Below are 22844 nucleotides of genomic sequence, written 5' to 3'. Positions count from 1 at the left end.
TAGAGTAAAGAATGATGTATATGAAGAAAACAAGGATATTGTAAGAACAATAAAGAAACAGTTCTCTAGCAGCGGACATAAAAGCAATGAATAAACAACACAAGGATTTAACGAGGTTGGACTTCAAATAAGTCTACGTCCACCAACTATGATGGTTCAAATGAAATTGATCCCTGATCAACTTCCCCAGCAACTTGAACTCACAGGATGCTCAAATACAACAAGTTTTTCTCTCACGAGCAAAACAACCTAATATGCTTAGAATGAGAGTAGTTTAAGATCTGTGTGGTATTAGGGTTTATGCTAAAGTTTGAATCCTTGAGAGAGAGAATACTTTGGCTTCAAAGAATACTCAAAAATCTCGTGCAAAAGCTTGATGTTTGTATGTTAGCAAAAAACCTCAAATAAGCCTTTGGTAAGTAAATATTACATGATATTATGTGAGTATACTTTCCTCGGAAGTATGAAAATAATTCCGAGGAAAATATACTCAGTATAATATCATATAACACACTTACCATATTTAAGAAATCTTGCTCACATATCAAACCATGCATCCGTCTATTTTGAAAATCAATTTTACGCGGAAAGAGAACTTTCTAAAATACGAATGCATGAAGTAAATCTTAGAGGACTGGTTCAGATCTGTTCCCAGATTGTTCCAATCAACCAAGTTTTACTTGTAGTTGTGTATGACAAGTATCCGATGTTTCTTGTCATCCACAACTACCTCATCTCTCTAGTTTCAAACCTTTATAGTGCATTAAAACCTTTATACCACTTACATTGCATCTAAGACCTAAAAGCTACAACTTGATCTTGGTCTTCATGCAATTCTTCAAGACTTAGCCTCACTAGCTTCGTCTTTCTATCCATTGAACTCGTACTTTGGCACCTACACATGTAAACAAAAACATGCATGCAATATAATAGTTCAATGTGGTTTGTCGTCATTCAAAACTCAAAATAGGGAACATAACAAATTCCCCCTTTTTTATGATGACAAATCCTGAAGTTCCCCGTGCAAATAATATCATTAGTTTTGGGGACTTTTTCAAACAAATTGAATCCTTAAGATAAGAACTCAAAGTACTGGTCTCCTACTGTTCCTGCAGATTAAGCATCATTTACAAGTACACCAGTTCACAACTAACTGACAGCAGTTTGAGAAAGAGTTTGTAAGTACCATAGGCAAATATTGATTAGACTAAGAGCTCTTAGACTTAAACATGCATTCGCAAGAAGAACATCCGTTGTGTTCAGACTAATTTCTAAGTCATTAGGGTGAAAAGAAGTAAAGTGCTTTGAATACACTTACTTCCAGACCAAGTCTAGTCTGCCACCTCTAACAAGGCATTCAGCCTTGTTCTAGTTGCTGCAACACAAACAGTTTATAGCACCAAATCTACTTCCTCCTAAGATTAGGTGGAAAAGATCACAGAACTTTGCACCTGCTTCCCCCTTTTGGCATCATCAAAATAAATCAAGGGTACAATCAAAGGAACATAATATAAACTAATTCAAGCCAAATAGGCAGCTTAAACAACATTTTAGGGATGCTGATGCTACCAAAGTTCCTGCAGAGTACCAAAAGCTACTTGTCCTAATTAAGAGTTATTGCAGACCAGTAGTAGACCAAATTACAGAAGATCAATTGTTTTTGTAATTTGGGAAGGGGGGTAACCAGATAGAAAGTTTAAGAAAAGAGGGGTTAGCAGCAAAAGATAGTAAGAAGAAAAGAGAATAAATCAATCAGCTCTTGGGTCATTTTCAGTCCCATCATCTTCTTCCTCCTCAAGGTTCTCTGAAGCATCTTCTTCATGTTCTTCCTCCTCCTTTTCTTCTTGCTCTTCCTCCTCCTCTTCTGCCTCCTCCTCTTCATCATCTTCATCACCAGCAGCATGGGATGACTCATCCTTTTCCTTAGAATCCTCTCTACCCTGAATACCAGCCTTGTCAAGCAGAACCTCAACTCTCTTGTAGGATTCCTGAAGAGCAGTGTAGAGCTGAGTAACACTATTCAGCATATTCTGCATCATCTGATTCTGGTCACTCAACTGATTCACCAAGGCATAAGTAGCCTGAACTGATTCCGTACTGGTCCCTTCACCAATAGCAGCACCCTTTGCTGCACTTTTCATTTTCAGAACACCACCTGCATATGACATGCCCTTCTGACATATAATCTGATTCGTAAGGGAGACATGTGCCGTAGTCTCCCACCATACAAATTTTCCAATGAGTGAACACTAAGGTCAGCCATCCTCCATAGGGCAGTGCATGCTTGGCCTTTTCCACACATCAGATCATGTGACCCAAAATCATCGCATGGAGATTAACTGGAATATGTTCCATGAGACAGTAAATAAGAACACTATCCATCAACCGAACACTCATGCACCCTTATGCTCTGGGAATCACAATCTTTGAGGCTATAGTATGAAAGATCCCCATGATTGGCTCCCTTAGATGGCTAATGGTATACCCCTGCTTAGGGTCAGGAGGACCAGTGAACAACCTGGTCTGGATCTGTTCTGCTGTGAGGCCTTTAACTGTGGGCCAGTTCTCCCTTGAGTACTCATCCAGTCCCTTGTATGGGACTTTGAGAATTTCAGCCAGGCTCTTCTCAGATAAATGAATGGGAGTGCCCTTAACAAAAGTAAAGTAGGATCCATCGTCATTAGTATGCAGGTGTTCATAAAATTCCTCAACGAAAGGCATAAAGACATCAAGTTCTTTGGCAAACAAGACAGACCATTTCTGAAAATCTAGGGCTTCCTTAACCTCATGCAACAATTTCTGATTAACCCAACTCTTTGCAACAGAAAAACCAACCAGTATAGACCTATCCCTCAAATCATACAAAGGCGCAGGAGTAATAAACTTACTTTTCTTGGGTTTAGAACCCTCAACAGCAGCAACAGCAGTAACATACACCTTCCTCTTTTTGTCAGCAGGGAACTGGCCTGATTCTGGTTCCTGCTCCATGATCTCCTTGCCTTTTGAAGATTCAGCACCCGTCCTAGCAATCGTCTTTATCCTAGGGCCCTTGCTAGCACCAGCCTTAACCGTCTCCTTTTTAGGAACTTCCGCCTCAACATCAGCATCTGCTTTCTTCTTTGATTTATCCACTGGTTGGGGTGCAATTGTAGGGGGAGAAGTTTTGGTCTTGGTGGTTTTGATTGATGGTTTAGTAGGAATGGGTTTGGAAATCGGTTTCACAACAGACTTAACCGCTTTGGATGACGGTTTCTGGGCAACAACCTTCTTTGCCTTTTCAACGATTACAACCTCCTCCTTCTCAACTTCTTCTTCCTCCATCTCCTGATTCTCCGGTTCAGACATATCCACCGGCTCCGACTCCTTGTCAGATTCTGACTCCTCCAACTTTTCCGACTCCTCTGGCTTAGACTCCTCAACCGGTTTTGGTGAGAGAGCCTTTGATTTTGGTGTGACTGGCTTTTTGGGAGTGGTGGTTTTGGGTTTTTTTGGCAGTTGATTTTGAAGTAACCGCTTTTGTGGTGGTAGATTTTGTGGTGATTTTTGGTGTTGTTGATTTTGTAGTGGTGGATTTTGCAGTTGCTGGCTTCTTTGAAGACCTCCGTATCAGAGAAACTTCTTCCTCTTCTTCATCCTCTTCCTCTACAATCGGATCAACCACTTCCTTTGCTTGCTTCGTTTCAATTTCAGGAGATTCTTCAACCTCCTTTTCGACCAACCTTGAACTCCTTCTTTTTGACATGATGAGACTGAATTTACTCTGTTGTGAGCACTTGAGAACAAGAAAAGAAAACTTGAACAATTTGTGTTTCAAGAATTCGAGAAAGAAAGGAGTAGAAGAAAGTAGGGTTTGATCGAAAGAAAGTACGCAACTAAAGAAAACAAAATCAGGAAAATATGTGATCAAAGATAATGAGAGAAAAATAAGGAAAGTATGATCACATGCAAGAATATATATAAGATGGTAAGAGAGAAAAAAAAATCAAACGGATATATCCGTTCTTCGCAAACTACAGTTGCCTTAATTACAACCGTCACTTCATTTATTTTCCTAATTTGAAATTTGAAAAATAAACCAAGTATTCAGAGAATAACCGCCTCAAGAATCTGGTCCCCAAGTGGTCTACAACTGGTCTGTACCAACTTACCTTTTTAAGACTTAAGCTTAAGTATCCAAGTACTAAGATGATCAGTTCAGCATCGCATAAGAACTTTGTAAGCGCTAAAAAGCCAAAAAAAAAATATACAAAAGAAAAAGAAATATATACACAAAAGACATCATTTGACTAGCCAAAGGGACAAGTCAAGACCTAAGAGCTCATTGTCTAATCTTAATCATACCCAACAAGGTACGAAGCTTGATGAGCACTTCTCTCCTCAAAGGTTTTGTAAATATGTCAGCTAATTGATCTTCAGACCTACAAAACTCCAACTCAACATAACCTTTTTCAACATTGTCCCTTAGAAAATGATGCCTAATCTCAATATGCTTGGTTTTAGAATGCTGGACAGGATTTTTCGAAATATTGATTGCACTTGTGTTATCACATAAAATCGGAACACTTCCGAAACAGACCCCAAAATCCTTTAGTTGTGACTTTATCCACAAGAGTTCAGCACAGCACAAAGCAGCAGCAATGTACTCAGACTCAGCTGTGGATAGAGCTACAAAATTTTGTTTCTTAGATCCCCATGAAATGAGACAAGAACCTAAGAAGTGGGCCATTCCAGAAGTACTCTTCCTGTCCACAATAAAACCAGCAAAGTCAGTATCAGTGTATCCAATGAGGCTCATGCTGCTGCCCTTTGGATACCACAAATACAAATCAACAGTACCATTGAGATATCTAAGAATCCTTTTAACAGCCTTTATGTGAGATTCTTTAGGGTTGCTTTAAAATCTCGCATACAACCCTACTAAAAACACTATATCTGGCCTATTGGCTGTTAAGTAGAGCAATGAGCCAATCATACCTCTGTATAGCGTACCCTCAACATCCTTTCCCTTCTCATCAAGGCTCAATTTTGTAGAAGTTGGAATATGTGTTTCATAGGACTTGCTATCTTGCAGACCATACCTCTTCAGGAGCTCCTTGAGGTATTTATGTTGATGGATCATGATTCCATCTTTGGTTTGCTTGATTTGAAGACCAAGGAAGAATCCAAGCTCTCCCATCATACTCATCTCATATTCGCTCTTCATCAAATCTGCAAACTCTTTACATAAATCAGGATTAGTAGCTCCAAATAAAATATCATCAACATATATTTGGACCACTAACAGATCTGTTCCCCTTTCTTTTAGGAATAGTGTCTTGTCAACTGATCCTTTCTTATAACCATTTTCTAACAGAAAACTGGAAAGTCTCTCATACCAAGCTCTAGGAGCTTGTTTGAGACGATAGAGAGCTTTATCGAGTTTAAAAACATGATTTGGCAAATCACTATCCCCAAAGCCAGGGGGCTGCTTTACATAAACATCTTCTTTCAAATAGCCATTAAGAAAGGTTGTCTTAACGTCCATTTGAAAGAGTTTAAAATTCATTTGAGCAGCAAATGCAATTAATATCCTAATAGCTTCAAGCCTGACTACTGGAGCAAAGCTTTCATCATAATCAATTCCTTCCTGTTGATTAAACCCTTGAACCACTAGCCTAGCTTTGTTTCTGACTATAATTCCTGAATCATCCAATTTGTTCCTGAATACCCATTTAGTTCCAGTAACAGACATGTTCTCCGTCCTGGGTTCAAGATGTCATACTTGATTTCTCTCAAACTGATTGAGTTCATCTTGCATGGGTAAAACCCAATCTGGATCCGTTAAAGCAACCGTATAGTCAGTAGGTTCAACATTTGATAAGAAGGAATAGAATGCACAAAAGTTTTGCAAAGTAGAATTCCTTGTCTACACCCCCTGTTAATGTCACTAATGATTAGATTTGTGGGGTTGAGAGACTTGTACTTATAAGATTTGTTCATATCAATGTTTTCATTTGTGCCTTCTAATGTTGAACCTGTTCCTGTACTGGTTCCCCCTGTCTCATTGTTGTTTTGAGTAGGTGAACCAGTTGCCATAGCTTTCTCATCTGCATCATCTTCATGTGGATGAGCATCTGAGTCACTATCTCCTTCCCTTACCTCTTGAGCTACCTGATTCTGTGCTGGACCAGATTCTTCGTCTCTATGAGAGTTGTGTGGTGAGCCTGTGTAATCCCCCACATTTTTAAAGAATTTTCATAAATATATTAAAATATTTATGTAGTTATATTTAAATCCAAATGAGTTTGGAAAATGATTTGACTTTTAAAAAGGGTTGACTATTTTTAAAAGTCAACTAAAAATATTTTCATAGCTTAATAAAATTGAAAATGTTTTAATTAAGCATGTCTTAATAAAAGTTTAAATATTAATGTATAATGAAAAAGAAGTTTAATGGAATCGAAACTCCTAAAAAGATAAAAAGGAAAAGAGTCTTGTTGATGATTAAAGTCCTAAATTGATCATCTTATTAGTCATCAAATCTTTTAAATCTTATCTCCTTTCCTAAACCTAAAAGGATTAGCCTTTATGTAAATATCCTAAAACCCAATTATTTTATCCCACACAATTATTTTATAAACCTCACGCCATCCACTTCCTCCTTCGACATTTTTTTCTCCCTCCTCTTCCTTTGTGCCGTGAGTTCCATATTTCTCCCAAAGATCGTTTCTTCTTCGCTAAGTAACGTTTCTTGTTGAATAAGAAACGTCACAAATATTTTCTTGAGCCAAGATCTTTGCTGCCGCCGCCCTTGCTGCTATCACAAGCTTCCAGCGCCTTTTTCCTCCTCCTTGTTGTGGTTGTTTTCTTTTCTTCTTCTCTAAGATTCCATTAAAGTATTAGTTTTTACATTATTTTATTGTTATTAGCATGTTTATGATTTAAATTATTATTTTATATGAAGAATATATTTTCGGTTTTCATATGTATAAAAGTAATAATTTCAGATTTATTATTTTCAGTTTTTATTATGAAAGATATAGTTTTTAGGGTTTTTAATCACTAGAAACTATATTTAAAGTATAAATATGAGTTTTGATTAGAATATGACTTTTATATGCATTATATATATTTTCAGAAGATTTATAAATTTTTATAAGTGCTGGAATTTCAGAAAGTATGTATTTTAAGGGTTTTTAATGATTTTTGATCACTAGAATAGTTGTACTATACTAGGGATTAAAAATAACGAAAGTTTAATGCATAAAAACGATTTTTAAGACGTTTAAAAGGGTTTCGGACATTTTTAAAGTTGCTGTAAATTTTAAGTTCAAAGTATTTATTTTATTATTTTATTTTCTAGGCGGAGAATTCATAGTAGGAACTTTTAGAGCGAAAAGTGGCCTACCGATTCGTTTACACAAGGTACGTGCATAGTTTACGTCTTTATGATTTAGAACATGCCTTAGGGATGTTTTATTTATTAGTATCATGTATAGGACTATGTTGTTCGTATATATGATTACTGGAATTGTTTTACATGATATTTTGCCTATGTGCTATATGTAAACTAGAAGTAGTTATGAGTATGTATGTTTGTATGGAAGTTTGATGCAAGCAGATAAGTTCAGTTCATGTATTAATTCGTGAGTGAATTAATGTAAGTAAGTTGAATCATGTGTTACATAGATTCATGAGTATTTATTTATCTTGTAAGAACCGTGGATCTTATTTGTAAATATGAGTATACCTATATAAAGTACAATTTACTGTTGGCTAGGTTCAACAGGCAAGTTAGTAAAGAATAAAAGAAGTTAAAGGAGTCTTGAATGATAAGTTGTGAACATTGTTAATTCTAAGATAAAAGGAGTTTTGTGATGTTTATGTGATTATTAGTTATGTGTTAGTGCTTGGTTGGTGTAACACAAGTATTAAAATGAATGCAACGTAAAGTGAAACGAGAGTAGGTTATAGACTTTAGACTGGTGCACGTCTAGAGTTGGACACTAAGGGTTGGGATACGTAGTCCGCCGTGATATGTATTTTGCTAGGATTGGATTGATCACCTTTCCTCTTTAGCTCAAAGGTTCCTCGATATCGCAGGTCAATTGGAATATGTGGTAGCTCCCTATCTCCTACTTCAGTATAGACAACTCTTCCCTTACTATTCCATTTAAAGAAGAAATAAAGTTTAGAGTCTAGTGCAGTAAGAGTCATCTGCAGTTGTTATTAGTATATTATTTATCCTGCAAGTATATTTTAGTATCATGTTAGCTATGTATACCTGATATGTATACTCAGCTTGTGATTACGTGTTGTCTGTTTGTATCATGTTTACTATTGATCCTTTGGTGATCCTTGGGGACGAGTCAAGACAGCATTGACATTACAGGTTCGAAGATGCATACCATTGGGGAATATTGAATGGAGAGGCTTTTGTGACATTATTACTATTTAAGTTGTTTCTAGGAGTTTATCTTTTCAGACAATAGTTTAAGTTGGTGTGTTTAGTTTTAACATTGACATTTGGTTTCATAAGTTTAATAAAGTTGATTTTTATTTTGATAAGTTTTCCGCTGCAATATTCTGAGTAAGCCGAAACGTTATCACACGGGCGATAATGCCTGGGTAATTCTCTAGATTTGTTATAAAAGTATTTTCTAAAAAGAGAGAATTATCGGGGTGTTACAGCCTGGTTCAGCAACTTCTCCATCCTTAGCTCCTTTAATCAAACCTTTGCTATTGTCTCCAAATGTGACACTTCCTCCTTCATAGGCTACGAGTGAGAGAAATTGACTTTTATCTCCTGACATGTGTCTTGAGCAACCACTGTCCAAATACCAGTATGGTTTTGCTGTCACTCTAACCTGCATAAACAAATCAAGCTTTAGTTTTAGGAACCTAAATTTTCCTGGGTTCCTTATATTTGGAAACTGGTTTGACTCTGTCCTTTCTAACCCAGATTTGTTTTGCATTGGTCTTCTTAGTTTTATCATGTGACCCTTCTGATATCCAACAAGTATTAACAACATGACCATTCTTACCGCAGTAGGTACACACGTGCATATCCTTTGCAAACACGTACTTACCTCTATTGAATTCAGAAATCCAAGTCTCATCTCTTCCCAACTTTGGTGGCTGTTGGGAGCTGGTTCCAGAGTACCCTAATCCAAACCTCTAAGGATTACCAGGTTGTGAGGTCAGAATGTTTAAGGTACTCTGAGCATCGAGCAGCCTGTTCATCTGTCTTAAGCAATCACTCAAATCCTGTTCCTTGGTTTCAAGTTTCTTAAGTTGAGCTTCATTAAATTCTGCAGCAATGGCAAGATCCAACTTTGCCCTATGGAGCTCATCCTTAAGTTTTGAAACTAGATCAGGATCTGTTTCAGAAATGGTCGCAATGTTCTTGCCTTTTCTTAGTTCGTATATTTCGGATTGAAGATCACAGATCTTACCCTCATATTCCAAACATAAGTCTTCAACATTAACACTAGGACCACTTGTGCTAGCAAAAGAAGCTTTCAAATCCACATACTTATTGAATAATTCTTCCACATCATCAATCAGATAATTATGAGCCATAGTTAAAGCAAAATGTTCTAAAGTAGAGCTTTTCTGTTTGAGTAACTCGAAGTTTATACCTTCAACTTCAGCCTCCTTGAGTTTAGTAAATCCTCTATCAATGTTTTGATAAAAATAAGTTTTTGAAAAATCTGATTGAGGTCTTAGCATCTCAAGCTCAATATTCTTCTGATCCAAACTTATTTCAAGCTCTGAATTTTTTTCTTTCAGTTCTGTACAAATAAGTTCACGCTTAGCAGACCGGCTCTCACTTAGGTCTAAGTTTCGAGTCACTTCTCTCAACTTCTTTTTGTTAGCTTTATAAGCAGCATTACCTTTAGCATCTTGTTCTATAGCAGAATCAATAAAACCCAGTAACTCATCTCTATCACAATATCTCATTTGTTCTTGCATATAAGAAATAGTTACTTATTCCTTGTCGGAGGAGCTGCTTCCTGCCATGAGACATATGTGTCCTCTCTTTTCTCGACTGGTCTGCTTCTGGTCTATATCTCCAATCAGAGCAGTCACACACATTAGGGATTCATCTTCCTTGCTCTCACCACCTGAATCAGAATCTCCCCAGGCGGCTAGCATAGCCCTCTTAGTCATTTTCTTTTCTCTCTGTCCTCCTTTATCATTTATCCAGGCTGGACAATCCTTGATCATGTGTCCAGTTTCTCCACATTTGAAGCAACCAGTGCTGGAACTAGTCTTCTTCAAGTTGCCCTTGTTCTTCCAAGACTTCCCCTTGAACTGCATTCTGAGACTCCTCTCAAACCTCTTTGCCATAAGACCAATATCATCAAGATCTTCATCATTTTCCTCACCCTTCAAAGCTAACCCACGACTTTTGGTTGTGCTTTCCTCCTTTGATGCCACCAACATTTCATGAGTCATTAATGACCCAATAAGTTATTCTATGGACAAGGTCGTTAGATCCTTAGCCTCCTGAATAGCAGTCACCTTGGGCAGCCATTTACCTGTCAAACTTCTCAATATCTTTCTCACCAAGTCTTCATTAGTAAAGTTCTTTCCAAGAGATTTAAGTTCTATGATAATTGACATGAAACGAGTGAAACATACTCTTTATTTTCGTCACGGTTCATATCAAAAGTTTCATATTTAGACATAAGCATATCAACTTTAGATCTCCTAACTTCACTAGTGCCTTCATAGGCTAATTCTAGGGTTTCCCATATTTCCTTAGCAGTAGAGCAAGCTAAAATACGGCTTACCTCATTATCAGCAATACCTTGTTGAAGTAATGACATGGCCTTTGCATTTTTCTCCAGAGTCTTCAGATCTGTAGTAGTGTACTCACTCTCCTTCTTCTCTATTCCATCTGAATTGTTAGCCACCTTCTTTGGTCCATTCATGATGATCATCCAGCACTCATAGTCTGTGCCAATGATCAGATTCCTCATGTAATTTTTCCACCAGGGATAATTGATTCCATTGAACTTTGGCAACCTTGATCCTCCGGGTCCACTGGTCGTTTCTTGAGTAGTCATTTTCTTCCTTCTCTAGGTGTTACCCTTTCAAGAAGTTAGGCTCTCATACCAATTGTAAGTGCAAGAGACACTCAAGAGGGGGGGGTGAATTAAGTGTTTGTCCGAATGTTGCAACTTTTCGATTATTGTAAGGCTCTGATACCAATTGTTAGTGCAAGTAACAGTTCTCTAGCAGCGGAAATAAAAGCAATGAATAAACAACACAAGGATTTAACGAGGTTCGACTTCAAATAAGTCTACGTCCTCCACTCACTCACTCTTTTATTAATCAACTCAGAAGAACAAAAGAATTACGTACACTCAATCACTTATGCACCTATGCACAAGATGATTCCCCAACTTCCACCTATGGATGTTCGACTCAACCACCAACTATGATGGTTCAAATGAAATTGATCCCTGATCAACTTCCCCAGTAGCCTGAACTCACAGGATGCTCAAATACAACAAGTTTTTCTCTCACGAGCAAAACAACCTAATATGCTTAGAATGAGAGTAGTTTAAGATCTGTGTGGTATTAGGGTTTATGCTAAAGCTTGAATCCTTGAGAGAGAGAATACTTTTGCTTCAAAGAATACTCAAAAATCTCGTGCAAAAGCTTGATGTTTGTTTATGTTAGCAAAAAACCTTAAATAAGCCTTTGGTAAGTAAATATTACATGAAATTATGTGAGTATACTTTCCTCAGAATTATCAAAATAATTCCAAGGAAAATATACTCAGTATAATATCATATATGTTTTTTTCACCAAATACCCCCGACAAATCAAAAAATTCACCATATACCCTCAATGTTTCAGAAATGCACCGTATACCCTTGAGTTTTCGAAAACGCGCACCAGATACCCTTTTGCCTAACTGCCGTTAACCCACAGTTAGCTTTATTTACAATTTTGCCATCATTAACCCTAATCCTAATCAAACCTAACCTAATCTAACCCTAATCCTACCCCTAAACCCTCCCCCTTACCCTAACCCTACCCCTTGGTAGCCCCCACCCCACCCCCTCCCCTCCACTACCCCAGCCTCTACCCCTCCCTCTCCCCCACCGTCGATGTTTGGCCGGCCTCCCCACCGTCGATGTTTGGCCGACCTCCCCCACCCCCACCGCACCGTCGCTGCGCGTGCCGGCCACCCCCTCCTCTCCCTACGCGTCTGTTCGCCACCCCTCACCCTCCTTCTTCGTTCTGCGTCGGAGTCCTCCCACCTCCTCTTCGTTCTTCGTCGGAGTCCCGCACCCCCTCTTCGTTCTGCGCCGGAATCCCCCCACCCCTCTTCGTTCTTCGCCGGAGCCCCCCCCCTCTTTGTTCTACTGCACCGGAGTCCCCCACCCCTCTTCGTTCTTCGCTGGAGTCCCCCCCCCTCTTCGTTCTGCACCGGAGTCCCCCACCCCTCTTCATTCACCGTTGACTCCCCCGCCCCTGTGCGAAAATCCGACTACCATGTGGTGAAATCTAACCCAGCCCCCGCGAAAATCCCCCACCTTGCGCGAAAAACCGATAACCCTCGCGAACCGACCACCCTGCGCGAACCAACCGCCCTGCGTAAATCGACTACCCTGCGCGAAGAGTTGATGTGATGGTCAACGAAGAGGGGGAGGGGGAGAGGGAAGGATGCTGTCGGGGAGGAAGGGATGTCGGCGGTGGAAGGGAGGGGGATGCGACAGTGGAGGGGGAGGGGTGGGGCTGGGGTGGGAGTTGGGCCTTGGGTTGAGGGGTGTTGGGCTGGGTTAGGGTTAGGGTTTGGGGTAAGGGTAAGGGTTAGATTAGGGTTAGGATTAAGGTTAGATTAGAATTAGGATTTAGGGCTAATAATGGCAAAATCGTAAATAAAACTAACGGCGACTTAACGTCCGTTAGAAAATGGGTATATGGTGCACAGTTTTGAAAAGTCAAGGGTATATGGTGAATATCTGAAACATTGAGGGTATATGGTGAAATAACTGTATCATATAACACACTTACCATATTTAAGAAATCTTTCTCACATATAAAACCATGCATCCGTGTATTTTGAAAATCAATTTTACGCGGAAAGAGAACTTTCCTAAAATACGAATGCATGAAGTAAATCTTAGAGGACTGGTTCAAATCTGTTCCCAGATTGTTCCAATCAACCAAGTTTACTTGTAGTTGTGTATGACAAGTATCCGATGTTTCTTGTCATCCACAATTACCTCATCTCTCTAGTTTCAAACCTTAATAGTGCATTAAAACCTTTATACCACTTACATTGCATCTAAGACCTAAAAGCTACAACTTGATCTTGGTCTTCATGCAATTCTTCAAGACTTGGCTTCACTAGCTTCGTCTTTCTATCCATTAAACTCGTACTTTGGCACCTACACATGTAAACAAAAACATGCATGCAATATAATAGTTCAATGTGGTTTGTCATCATTCAAAACTCAAAATAGGGAACGTAACATAGACGACCTCGTATTTTTGAGTCTATGTCTCAGGCTGCTGAAAAGCCGTTATATCCAGGTTGTACAAAGTACACCAAACTTTCCGCGGTGGTAACACTATTCAACATTAAGTCGAACGTTGGTTGGATGGACTGTAGTTTTACATCGTTGTTGGAAGTTTTAGCTGATATGCTCCCTGATAGAAATGAACTACCAAAGTCGTACTATTATGCGAAGAAGCTGATGTGTCCTTTCGGTTTAGAGTACGAGCGGATACATGCTTGTCCTAACGATTGTGTGCTTTATCGTAATGGGTATGAGCATTTAGATGAGTGTCCACGTCGTGGATTGTCGAGGTACAAGCGTGAAGGAGCTGGAGGTAGTGAAGGACCACCAGCTAAGGTGTTGTGGTATGTTCTCATTTAAAGGAGATGCGAAGAATTTGAGGTGGCATGCAGATCGTAGGAAGAAAGACGGTCTACTCAAGCATCCGGCTGATTCGCCTGAGTGGAAAACTATCAACAGGGTGCATAAGGCATTTGGTAATGAGGATAGGAATCTGAGGCTTGGATTATGTACGGATGGCATGAACCCTTTTGGCAATCTCAGTTCGCAGCATAGTACATGGCCAATAGTTTTAGTGGTTTATAACTTGCCTTCTTGGTTGTGCATGAAACGCAAGTACATGATGCTGTTGCTTCTTATATCAGGGCCCAAATAACCTGGAAATGACATAGATGCATACCTCCAGCCGCTTGTTGAAGATTTACAAAAGATGTGGAACGAAGGAATGTTAGTATTTGATGCATATGCTAATGAGATGTTCACTCTGCGTGCCATGCTTTTTTGTACTATGAACGATTATCCAGCTTATGGGAACTTTTTTGGGTATAAGATTAAAGGAAAATAACCCTGGCCGATTTGTTTAGATGACATGAAATCTACACACTTTAAGTCTGCAAACATGTGTATATGCGCACACGAAGGCTCCTCAGCCGCGACCAACCCTATCGGTTTAAGAAGAAGGCATTCGATGGGACAGTTGAAGAAGAAGTTGCTCATAGACCATTAACTGGTACTGAAGTTTATAATCAGGTGAAGGGCATTGAAACAGTCTTTGGTAAACCCGCTAGTGAGGTTGATCGACCTACAAGATTATGGAAAAAGCAGTCCATTTTTTGGAAATTCCTATATTGGAAAGATCTAAAGGTTAGACATTGTTTGGATGTCATGCACACAGAGAAGAATGTTTGTGAAGCTAATCTCGCGACACTTATGAATATTCTGGGCATGACAAAAGATGTTAAGGCGTCACGACTTTACTTGGAAAAACAGGGGATTCAACAAGAGTTGTAGGATCAGAAAAGGGACAGAAGGAAGAAGAAAATAGTGGATAAAAGGGTTGATGATGAAACTCAGAAAAGTAAAAAGAAGGTGGAGGATTCGGAGATGAATTATTTACCACCAGCTTGCTACACGACGTCGCGTGCAGAGATACGAATTTTTTGCGAGTAATTGTATGGCATTAAGGTCCCAACTGGCTACTCATCGAATATGAAGCGCTTTGTTACCTTAAATAGTGAGTTGAAGTTATCGAGTATGAAATCGCACGGTTGTCATATCATGATGCAAGTATTCTTACCGATTGCAATTCGTGGGATACTTCCAAAGCATGTGAGACACACCATTATAGAACTATGTTAATTTTTTCATACAATATGTAGCAAAGTCCTAGAACCGTCGACCCTCGATTCCTTACAGGCCATAGTAGTTGAAACTCTATGCAAATTTGAGATGTATTCCCCCCCCCCATTCTTTGACATTATGGTCCATCTCATTGTCCATCTAGTTCGAGAAATTAAGCTGTGTGGCCAGTGTTTTTGAGGTGGTGCTATCCTTTTGAGAGATATATGGGAACTTTGAAAGATAAAGTTCGGAATCCTGCAAAACCAGAAGGTAGTATAATTCAAGGGTTTGGGTGAAAGATCAGGTAATTTTGTGGCTGAGTATTTTCTAGTGTTGTGATCCTGTTGGACTTCCGACATCCCGACACGGAGGGCAGACTTGAGGGCAAGGGTACAATTGGTTCAAAATTGATCACACCTTCCGAAGAAAAGCGTAAACAAGCTCACTTTTTTGTATTGCATCACTTACCAGTTGTCCATCCTTATTTAAATGAACATATGGAGGAATTACGTGTTAGCAATCCTGGAAAAGGAGTGAGGGCATTGACGCAAAGGCATAACAAGACTTTCATTGATTGGTTTCATAAACGAGTACTGAATGATTTGGATGAAAGTGTTCTTGAAACAGTCAAGTGGTTAGCATTTCGTCCTCGTGAAATTGTACGCTCTTATGAGGGTTATGATATTAATAGGTATACGTTTTGGACTGAACGTCAAGATCTGAAGTCAAGATCGCAACAAAATAGTGGTGTTTTACTTGTGGCGTCGTCTACACAATACGCAAGCTCAAAGGATAAGTCGCCTGTACATGCTGAAGCAACTATTATGGGCGAATACAAGAAATATGGGAGCTGGACTACTATACTTTTAATATTTGCCTCTTGTGTTGCAAGTGGGTTGACGATAATCAACGTTGTGTAAGAAAAGATGATCCTTGCGGATTCACTCTTGTTGACCTTAGTCGTCTACGTGAAACTGAGGAGCCATTGGTAATTGCATCAGAAGTCAAGCAAGTATTTTTGTAACTGATCCTGCTGATCGTAAGTGGTAAATTGTTGTACCTGGTAAAAGGAGTATCCTCGGCATTGGTGATGTTGATAATGAGGAAGAATATGATGCATTTAAGGACCTCCCCCTTTTTACTTATCCTGAAATTAGGGAGGAAGATGATGTGAATATGTCAAAGAACTATATGCGTGTAGATCACACGGGAGGGATACGTGTACTTGAGGATCTTAAGAAATGGCGGAAGGTCCATAAATCATGAGACATAAACTCAAGTCTGTGTAATTTCTCCAATTTGTAACTATTGTGTAGATTTTCGGGCCTATTTTCGCCTTTTCTCTCCCAAATCGTACTTATCGAGTCATTTAACACCAAATTCTCTTTGAATATGCTTATATGCGGTATAATGTAACTAGTGTGTAGAGTTATAGGATGGCATTTGTTGTTGGTTGCATTTCGGGAAAGAAAAGGCCATTTCGGGCCTATTTTGGCATTTTCGATCCCAAATCGGACTTATCGAGTCATTTAACCTTAAATTCTATTTGAACATGCTTATTGAGGTATAATGTAACTAGTGTGTAGAGTTATAGGCTTGCATTTATTGTTGGTTGCATTTCGGGAACGAAAAGGCCATTTCGGGCCTATTTTGGCCTTTTGCTCCCAAGTCCTACTTATCGAGTCATTGAACCCCAAATTCTCTTTGAACATGCTTATATGAGGTATAATGTAACTAGTGGGTAGAGTTGTAGTCATGCATTTGTTGTTGGTTGCATTTCGGGAATGAAAAGGCCATTTCGGGCCTATTTTGGCCTTCTCGCTCCCAAATCGTACTTATCGAGTCATTTAACCCTAAATTCTCTTTGAACATCATTATATGAGGTATAATGTAACTAGTGTGTAGAGTTATAGGATTGCATTTGTTGTTGGTTGTATTTCAGGAACGAAAAGGCCATTTCAGGCCTATTTTGGCGTTTTCGCTCCCAAATACTTATCGAGTCATTTAACCCCAAATTCTATTTGAACATGCTTATATGAGGTATATTGTAACTAGTGTGTAGAGTTAGAGTCAGGAATTTTTTGTTGGTTGCATTTCGGGAACGAAAAGGCCATTTCGGGCCTATTTTGGTCTTTTCGCTCCCAAAGCGTACTTATCTAGTCATTTAACCCCAAATTCTCTTTGAACATCATTATATGAGGCATAATTTAACTGTTATGTAGATTCTTAGACTTACATTTGTTATTTTTTGTATACCGGGAACATAAATTTGCTTTTAGGCCTATTTTTAGGCTTTGCACAGCCTCCCTCCCCTGCCCCACCCTGCTGCCACAATAAGAATCCGCGCTTTTAGCGTCTGAATTTACCATCCGGCCTTATCTGACGCAAATTAGCGTTCGTTTTTGTAAAATTAGCGTCCGTCTCTAAAGCGGACGCTAATTAGCGTCCGTTGTACAAGTTTACCGTCTAAAATGACGGACGATATTCATTGGTAATAAAGAAAAACACGCCCCACCTTATTTCCAACCCTATCTCTATCTATCTATCCTTATTCTTTCACCTCACATCACAACCTCCTCTTTCTTCGTCTTCTTTCTCGCTCTTCTTTTCTTCAATGCTTCGCTATATTTTTTCTCTGATTTAAAGGAGGTTCAATCGATTTCTATTTTTTTTCTCTCTCATCGTCGACAGTATTCAATGCTCCGCTATATTTTTTCTCTGATTTGAAGGAGGTTCAATCGATTTCTGAGCCAATCACCATCGCAGGTTTTTGTTTTAGGGTTAGTGATTTTTTTGGGTTTTTTATGTGGGTTGTTTCAGAACTAGTTTTTTTTTTTGTTAATTTATCAATTTTCCTTCAAAACCCCATATTTATCCTCTCTTTTCTTCGTTAATTTCGTATGTTTTTCGTTAATTTCGTATGTTTTTTTCGTTTTCCCGATTTTTATTTATCCTCTCTCTTTTTAGATTTTTGTTTCAGATCTGGTTTTTTCTTGATTTTTTCGTTGGGTTTTTGTCCTAATTATTTCTAGGTTTTTCTTCTTCTCATCAGATTTGGGGGTTTTTTGGGGATTATATATGATTTTGTGTTGAATTTTTAATTTGGTGGACTATCTGGTGTTTTGATCTGCTTACTGAAGTTGTTTCGGTGAGGTTTCGGGGATGGCGGTTTCGTCAGCGTTTCGGGGGTGTGGTGTTGGTTGGGGTTTCGGGGGGAGAGGGTTAGTCAGGGTTCATTGTTGGTTTCGGGGAAGGGGGTCGTTGGGGGTTTCGTGGGCGGGTGGGTAGGTGTTTCGATGCTGGGGTTTTCGTGCATTGGGAGTGGGTCGTGGGGATGGGTGAGGGTGGCTTGGTCGTGGGGGGTGGGTAAGGGTGGAGGTTGTGCGTGGTTATGGGTGAGGGTTAGAGGGTGGGTGGCTGTTGGTGGGGCTGGTGGTTCTGGGTGAGGGTGAGGGTGGTGGGGCTGTTGTTGGTGATGATTCTGTTAATGAATGATGATGATGCTTAAGTAAGTGATGAATGATTAATTCAGTTAGGAGGGAGAAAGTGAATAGTGATGAATAAGGATTAATTCAGTTTGAATAATAAGAATTAATGATAAGAATTTTCATGTTTGGATTACTGGGATTTTTTTATTTTAATTGAGGTTTTTTATGTCAATATCTTACTGATGTTTTATTGATTTTCTACATTTGTCTTTCTTTCTACTTTCTTGGAGAATATAAAAAACAAACATTCTTTATTGGTGCAGAAATGGAGGTCAACTTTCAACTGCAAATGCTGAGCGTAATGTTACGAGCATGTATTTGGAAAATGGTTTTCTTGATTTCTTAGACAAGGTATGTGTGACAGTTCATATGTTCTGGCTTTTTACATAGTTTTACCTAACTACCCGAGGTTGGCATTTGGAGATTTAGATATGGAAACAGGTAAAGGTGTTTAGTATCTCCATTTACTTGTTGCTGGATTGGTGGATATAGATCAAATATACCAATAACACTCGTTGTGGTGTCTATGATAGTTTGTAGCTTAGTAGTAGGATGACCTAGGGATAGTGGTTGCCTCGGTATGAGATCCACTAGCCAAATATCCTTCAACACCTACCCTCAGGCCTCAACCCCTCCCCCCCTCCCCGAAGCTCATAAAATGAAGGGGAGTAATAAATAAATAGAAAAGAGGAGAAGCGGTTATATACAGATGGACAATAGAGTTTAGTTACTTTCCTCCTATACATGTACTTGTTGTTGAATGTTGATATAGTTACGAACTTCTACTTATAGTTTAAGTTCCAATGGTTGATAAGCATAGAGTATGCATAGATCAGTATTTGTGAGCTTTGCTACCTGTAGAGTACCTAGAAGCAGCGTCACTTCTGTGTTGTCGATGTTGTGTGATCAATCGGTGTCTCTTTTGCTCCTCCAAGTAGAAATCAAATACGTCCTATGTGCATCTATATTCCCCCAGTTCAATTAGAAAGTGATATTTATAAGGTAGTGGAAACATAAACTTCAAGTAGGTGAGTCTTAAAGAGAAGATGGAACTGTGAGTAATTTTAGGGAATCTTTTTCCTATATAGCCCATGAATTGGGTGGAGAAAAATTTTCACATTTAAGATGCTAGATTATTAGAAAAAAATGGAAATCATCCTTGTGTGTATACGAGGATATCAAAACGAGAAGAGCAATGTTTACCAATGACTCCATGCTCTGAGATCTGGTACGGAGGCTGGTGAAAAGAGTTTTGTAAGTTTTGCATCCTAGGAAGCTGTTGATGCTAGTACTACCTCACCCTGTAATGTTCTTCTGAAATGACTGTTCTGCTAGGGCGTTTGTGGTGGTTGAGTGTTTTTTTGGCTAATGTCGGGATGAGCTAAATCTATACTCAACTTTGGAATGTCTGTTTTACTTCTCTTTGGTGGATGTTTTGCTCTTGAGGCTGCTTTGGTTGGGGCAAAATAGGTTCCAGATTTATTTAGTTATTCATTTAATTCTTGTTAATAATTGTGTTTTTTTCTGGTTAATTTCTTTGTTTCTGTTGATTTGCAGGGTTATGAGATTTGCGTTTGAGTTCCAGATTTGAAGTTGGTTTCGATCCAAATATCAGATTTAAAGTCCGTTTTGGTTCCAGATTTTTGTTGTGGAGTTTAAAGTGTACATGTAATTATATGAGATTTGTATTAGATTTTGTTCGAAGTATACAAGAATTTAGTTGTAGAATTATTTTTTTCACTTGTAATTACATTTATTATCAATAATAATTAAATTGATTAATTTGTTTGCCTTAATAAAAGAAGTATGGTATTTGCATCATTACATATCTTATTATATTTAATATCAATTAATTAAAAGCAAAAAGTTATTACATTTAATACTAGGAAAAAAAAAAAAAGAAAAAGTGCAAATGCGTACCAAAAACAAAAAAGAAAGTGCAAATGCGAGAAAACGATCGCTAATTAGCGACTGCCAAGGAAACGATCGCTAATTAGCGACTGCCCAGGCGGTCGCTAAATAGCATCTGTTGTCGACGGTCACTAATTAGCGACTGCCTAGGAAACGGTCGCTAAATTCGAAATATTAGACGCTAATTTTTTAGCGTCCGCTTTGCGGACGCTATTTGAAGAATTAGGGACCAAGGGTTTTGCATCAGCCATTTAGCGTCCGTTGGCTGACGGTAATATATTTAGCGTCCGATTCCGCGTTTTTAGCGTCTGATTTTTGCGGACGCTAAAGGCTGACATTCTTGTTGTGTGCCCTCCCCCACAGCCCCTCCCCTTCCCCCACTGCTGCCCTCCCCTCCCTACGCCCTGCTGCCCTCCCCACAGCCCTGCTGCCCCTCCCCACCCTGCTGCACATCCACCCCACACCACCCTGCTACCCTCCCCTCCCCACACCATCTGCTCCCCTGTTGCACACCCCCCCACTCCCCTGCACACCTTCCCACTGCCCCCGCCCCACTACCCCCTTCCCACTGCACCCCCCTCCCCTGCACACCCCACTGCACCCCAACTGCACCCACACCCACTACACCCACACTACACCCCCACTACACACCCCACTGCACACCCTACTGCACTCCCCTGCACACCCCACTACACCTACCCCCACTGCACCCCCACTGTACACCCCACTACACTCCCCTGCACTCCCCTCCCCACTGCCCACCCACTGCACCCCCTCCCCTACTGCCTTGTTGCCCCCTCTCCTCCCTGCCCCTGCACACAGCCCCCTCCCCCACTACCCCTCTGCACACCCTCCCCTCCCTCACTACTGTGCTGCACAACCCCCTCCCCGAAATGTTAATTTTTAATTTTTTTATTAATGCGTATGTTTGTACAATTTCAGGGACATGGCGGAGGTGCATACGGATACGAGTGGGGAGCACACTACCGAGGATGAGTCTTTCGATATGATAAAGGAGCGGGGTAAATTGTTACGAGCTCGCCGTGAAGAAAAAGATGCACAAAGCTCTAGGAAGTCATTGGCGACGAAAAAGGGAAAAGGAAGGGGAAAGTCACTAGGGAAACCCACCCTAATGACTTTGGAGGACGATCATTTGGGGCAACATTGTGGAAAATGGCGTCAAAAGTATGCCATGCAAGTTAGGATTTTCATGCATAAGCTCTCGATTCTCCACTCTCCACTCATGGAAAGAGGTGCCCGAGACCTTGAAAAAGATGATTTAGGAAGATAGTATAGATTCTTAATTATTAAATTAAATATATGTGTAATATTTACTAATTTGTGAACTGCGTTTTTTGTAGAATCAATTCAATATCGAAGATGATGAAGCCAAAAAGAATGTGTTTCTATCCGCGGTTGCCCAGAGATTCGGAGAAAAGTAGTGGGTAAAAAGTAGAAGAACATCTACGGTGGAGAAACACAAACCGGTTATGAGGCTTCACCAGACACATCATCCGCACCCTCCAAGTTACCATATCAGATATGGAGGAATATCAAACCTGAGGAGTGGCAAGCATTTGTTGCATAAAAAACAACCCCGGAAGCTATTGTAAGAATATTTTACTAAGATTTAATACACTTAGCTCCAGTATTATTCTATAACACCATACCTAACCTTTGTTTATAATTGTGTGTTTCAGGCAACTCGGGAGAAAACTAGCGCGAGTGCAAAAGCTAGGAAGTATTATCATCATCTGGATGCTCACTCGTACGGTCAGGCGAGAGATACGTGGATGTACAGCCATTACCCCACGTTAGGGTCGACAACGGCAATGAGGACTAGCTCAACGACGATAGTTGCACAGCCTCGGCAACCAGATCGAGTCCTCGATTGGTGGTGTTCGATGCATGGGGTTGATGCAAGGGGACAAAGAGTCTTGCCTGATTTTGCAACACAACAGATAGCTAACGCCATTGTAAGTACAAATTATATGATTATATAAGGTATATATAATATAACTTGTGCGCTCACGAGCATTTCTCTCTTATCCTTGTGTAGATTGGCTTGAAGGAAAAGGAGGCAACTGGCGAGTTCACTCCTAAAGGACACATTGATGCATTGCACGAGACTTTAGGACGGGACTACTATTGACGCGTGAGGGGCATAGGAGGTGTCCGCCTCAGGAAGAGTTGAATGTTTCCATGATACAAACATTCATGAGGTAATACTTTAGTATATAAATTAAATATACATATATACATATGCCTTAAGTAGTTTTCAATTCAACGAACTTCCATA

The 22844-nt window shown here is 39.7% G+C and overlaps 1 protein-coding gene across 1 annotated transcript; it reads right to left on the bottom strand.

Annotated features, from left to right (window-relative positions):
* Nucleotides 1-2403: 2403 nt before the first annotated feature.
* LOC130589972 (uncharacterized) lies at nt 2404-3742 on the bottom strand. The gene is made up of 3 exons (XM_057391663.1): nt 3512-3742; nt 2889-3411; nt 2404-2735 (listed from the first exon to the last, which is right to left on the bottom strand). Exons 1-3 carry the CDS (start codon nt 3740-3742, stop codon nt 2404-2406), a joined length of 1086 nt encoding a protein of 361 aa, XP_057247646.1.
* Between the last annotated feature and the right edge of the window lie 19102 nt (nt 3743-22844).

This window comes from Beta vulgaris, chromosome 1 (assembly GCF_026745355.1).
Source record: "Beta vulgaris subsp. vulgaris cultivar EL10 chromosome 1, EL10.2, whole genome shotgun sequence".
Classification (NCBI taxonomy): domain Eukaryota; kingdom Viridiplantae; phylum Streptophyta; class Magnoliopsida; order Caryophyllales; family Amaranthaceae; genus Beta; species Beta vulgaris.
The sequence above is the reverse complement of the archived record's forward strand: the minus strand, read 5'-3'. Positions and strand labels throughout refer to the sequence as shown.

Excerpts from the sequence above, each read along its gene's own strand:
- LOC130589972 (XM_057391663.1), bottom strand. The coding sequence starts at position 3,742 with ATGTCAAAAAGAAGGAGTTCAAGGTTGGTCGAAAAGGAGGTTGAAGAA. Across the intron at positions 3,412-3,511 it reads AATCTACCACCACAAAAGCG|TCTAAGCCAGAGGAGTCGGA; the intron begins GTTACTTCAAAA and ends CCGGTTGAGGAG. Across the intron at positions 2,736-2,888 it reads GGGTTCTAAACCCAAGAAAA|AACTTGATGTCTTTATGCCT; the intron begins GTAAGTTTATTA and ends TGTTTGCCAAAG.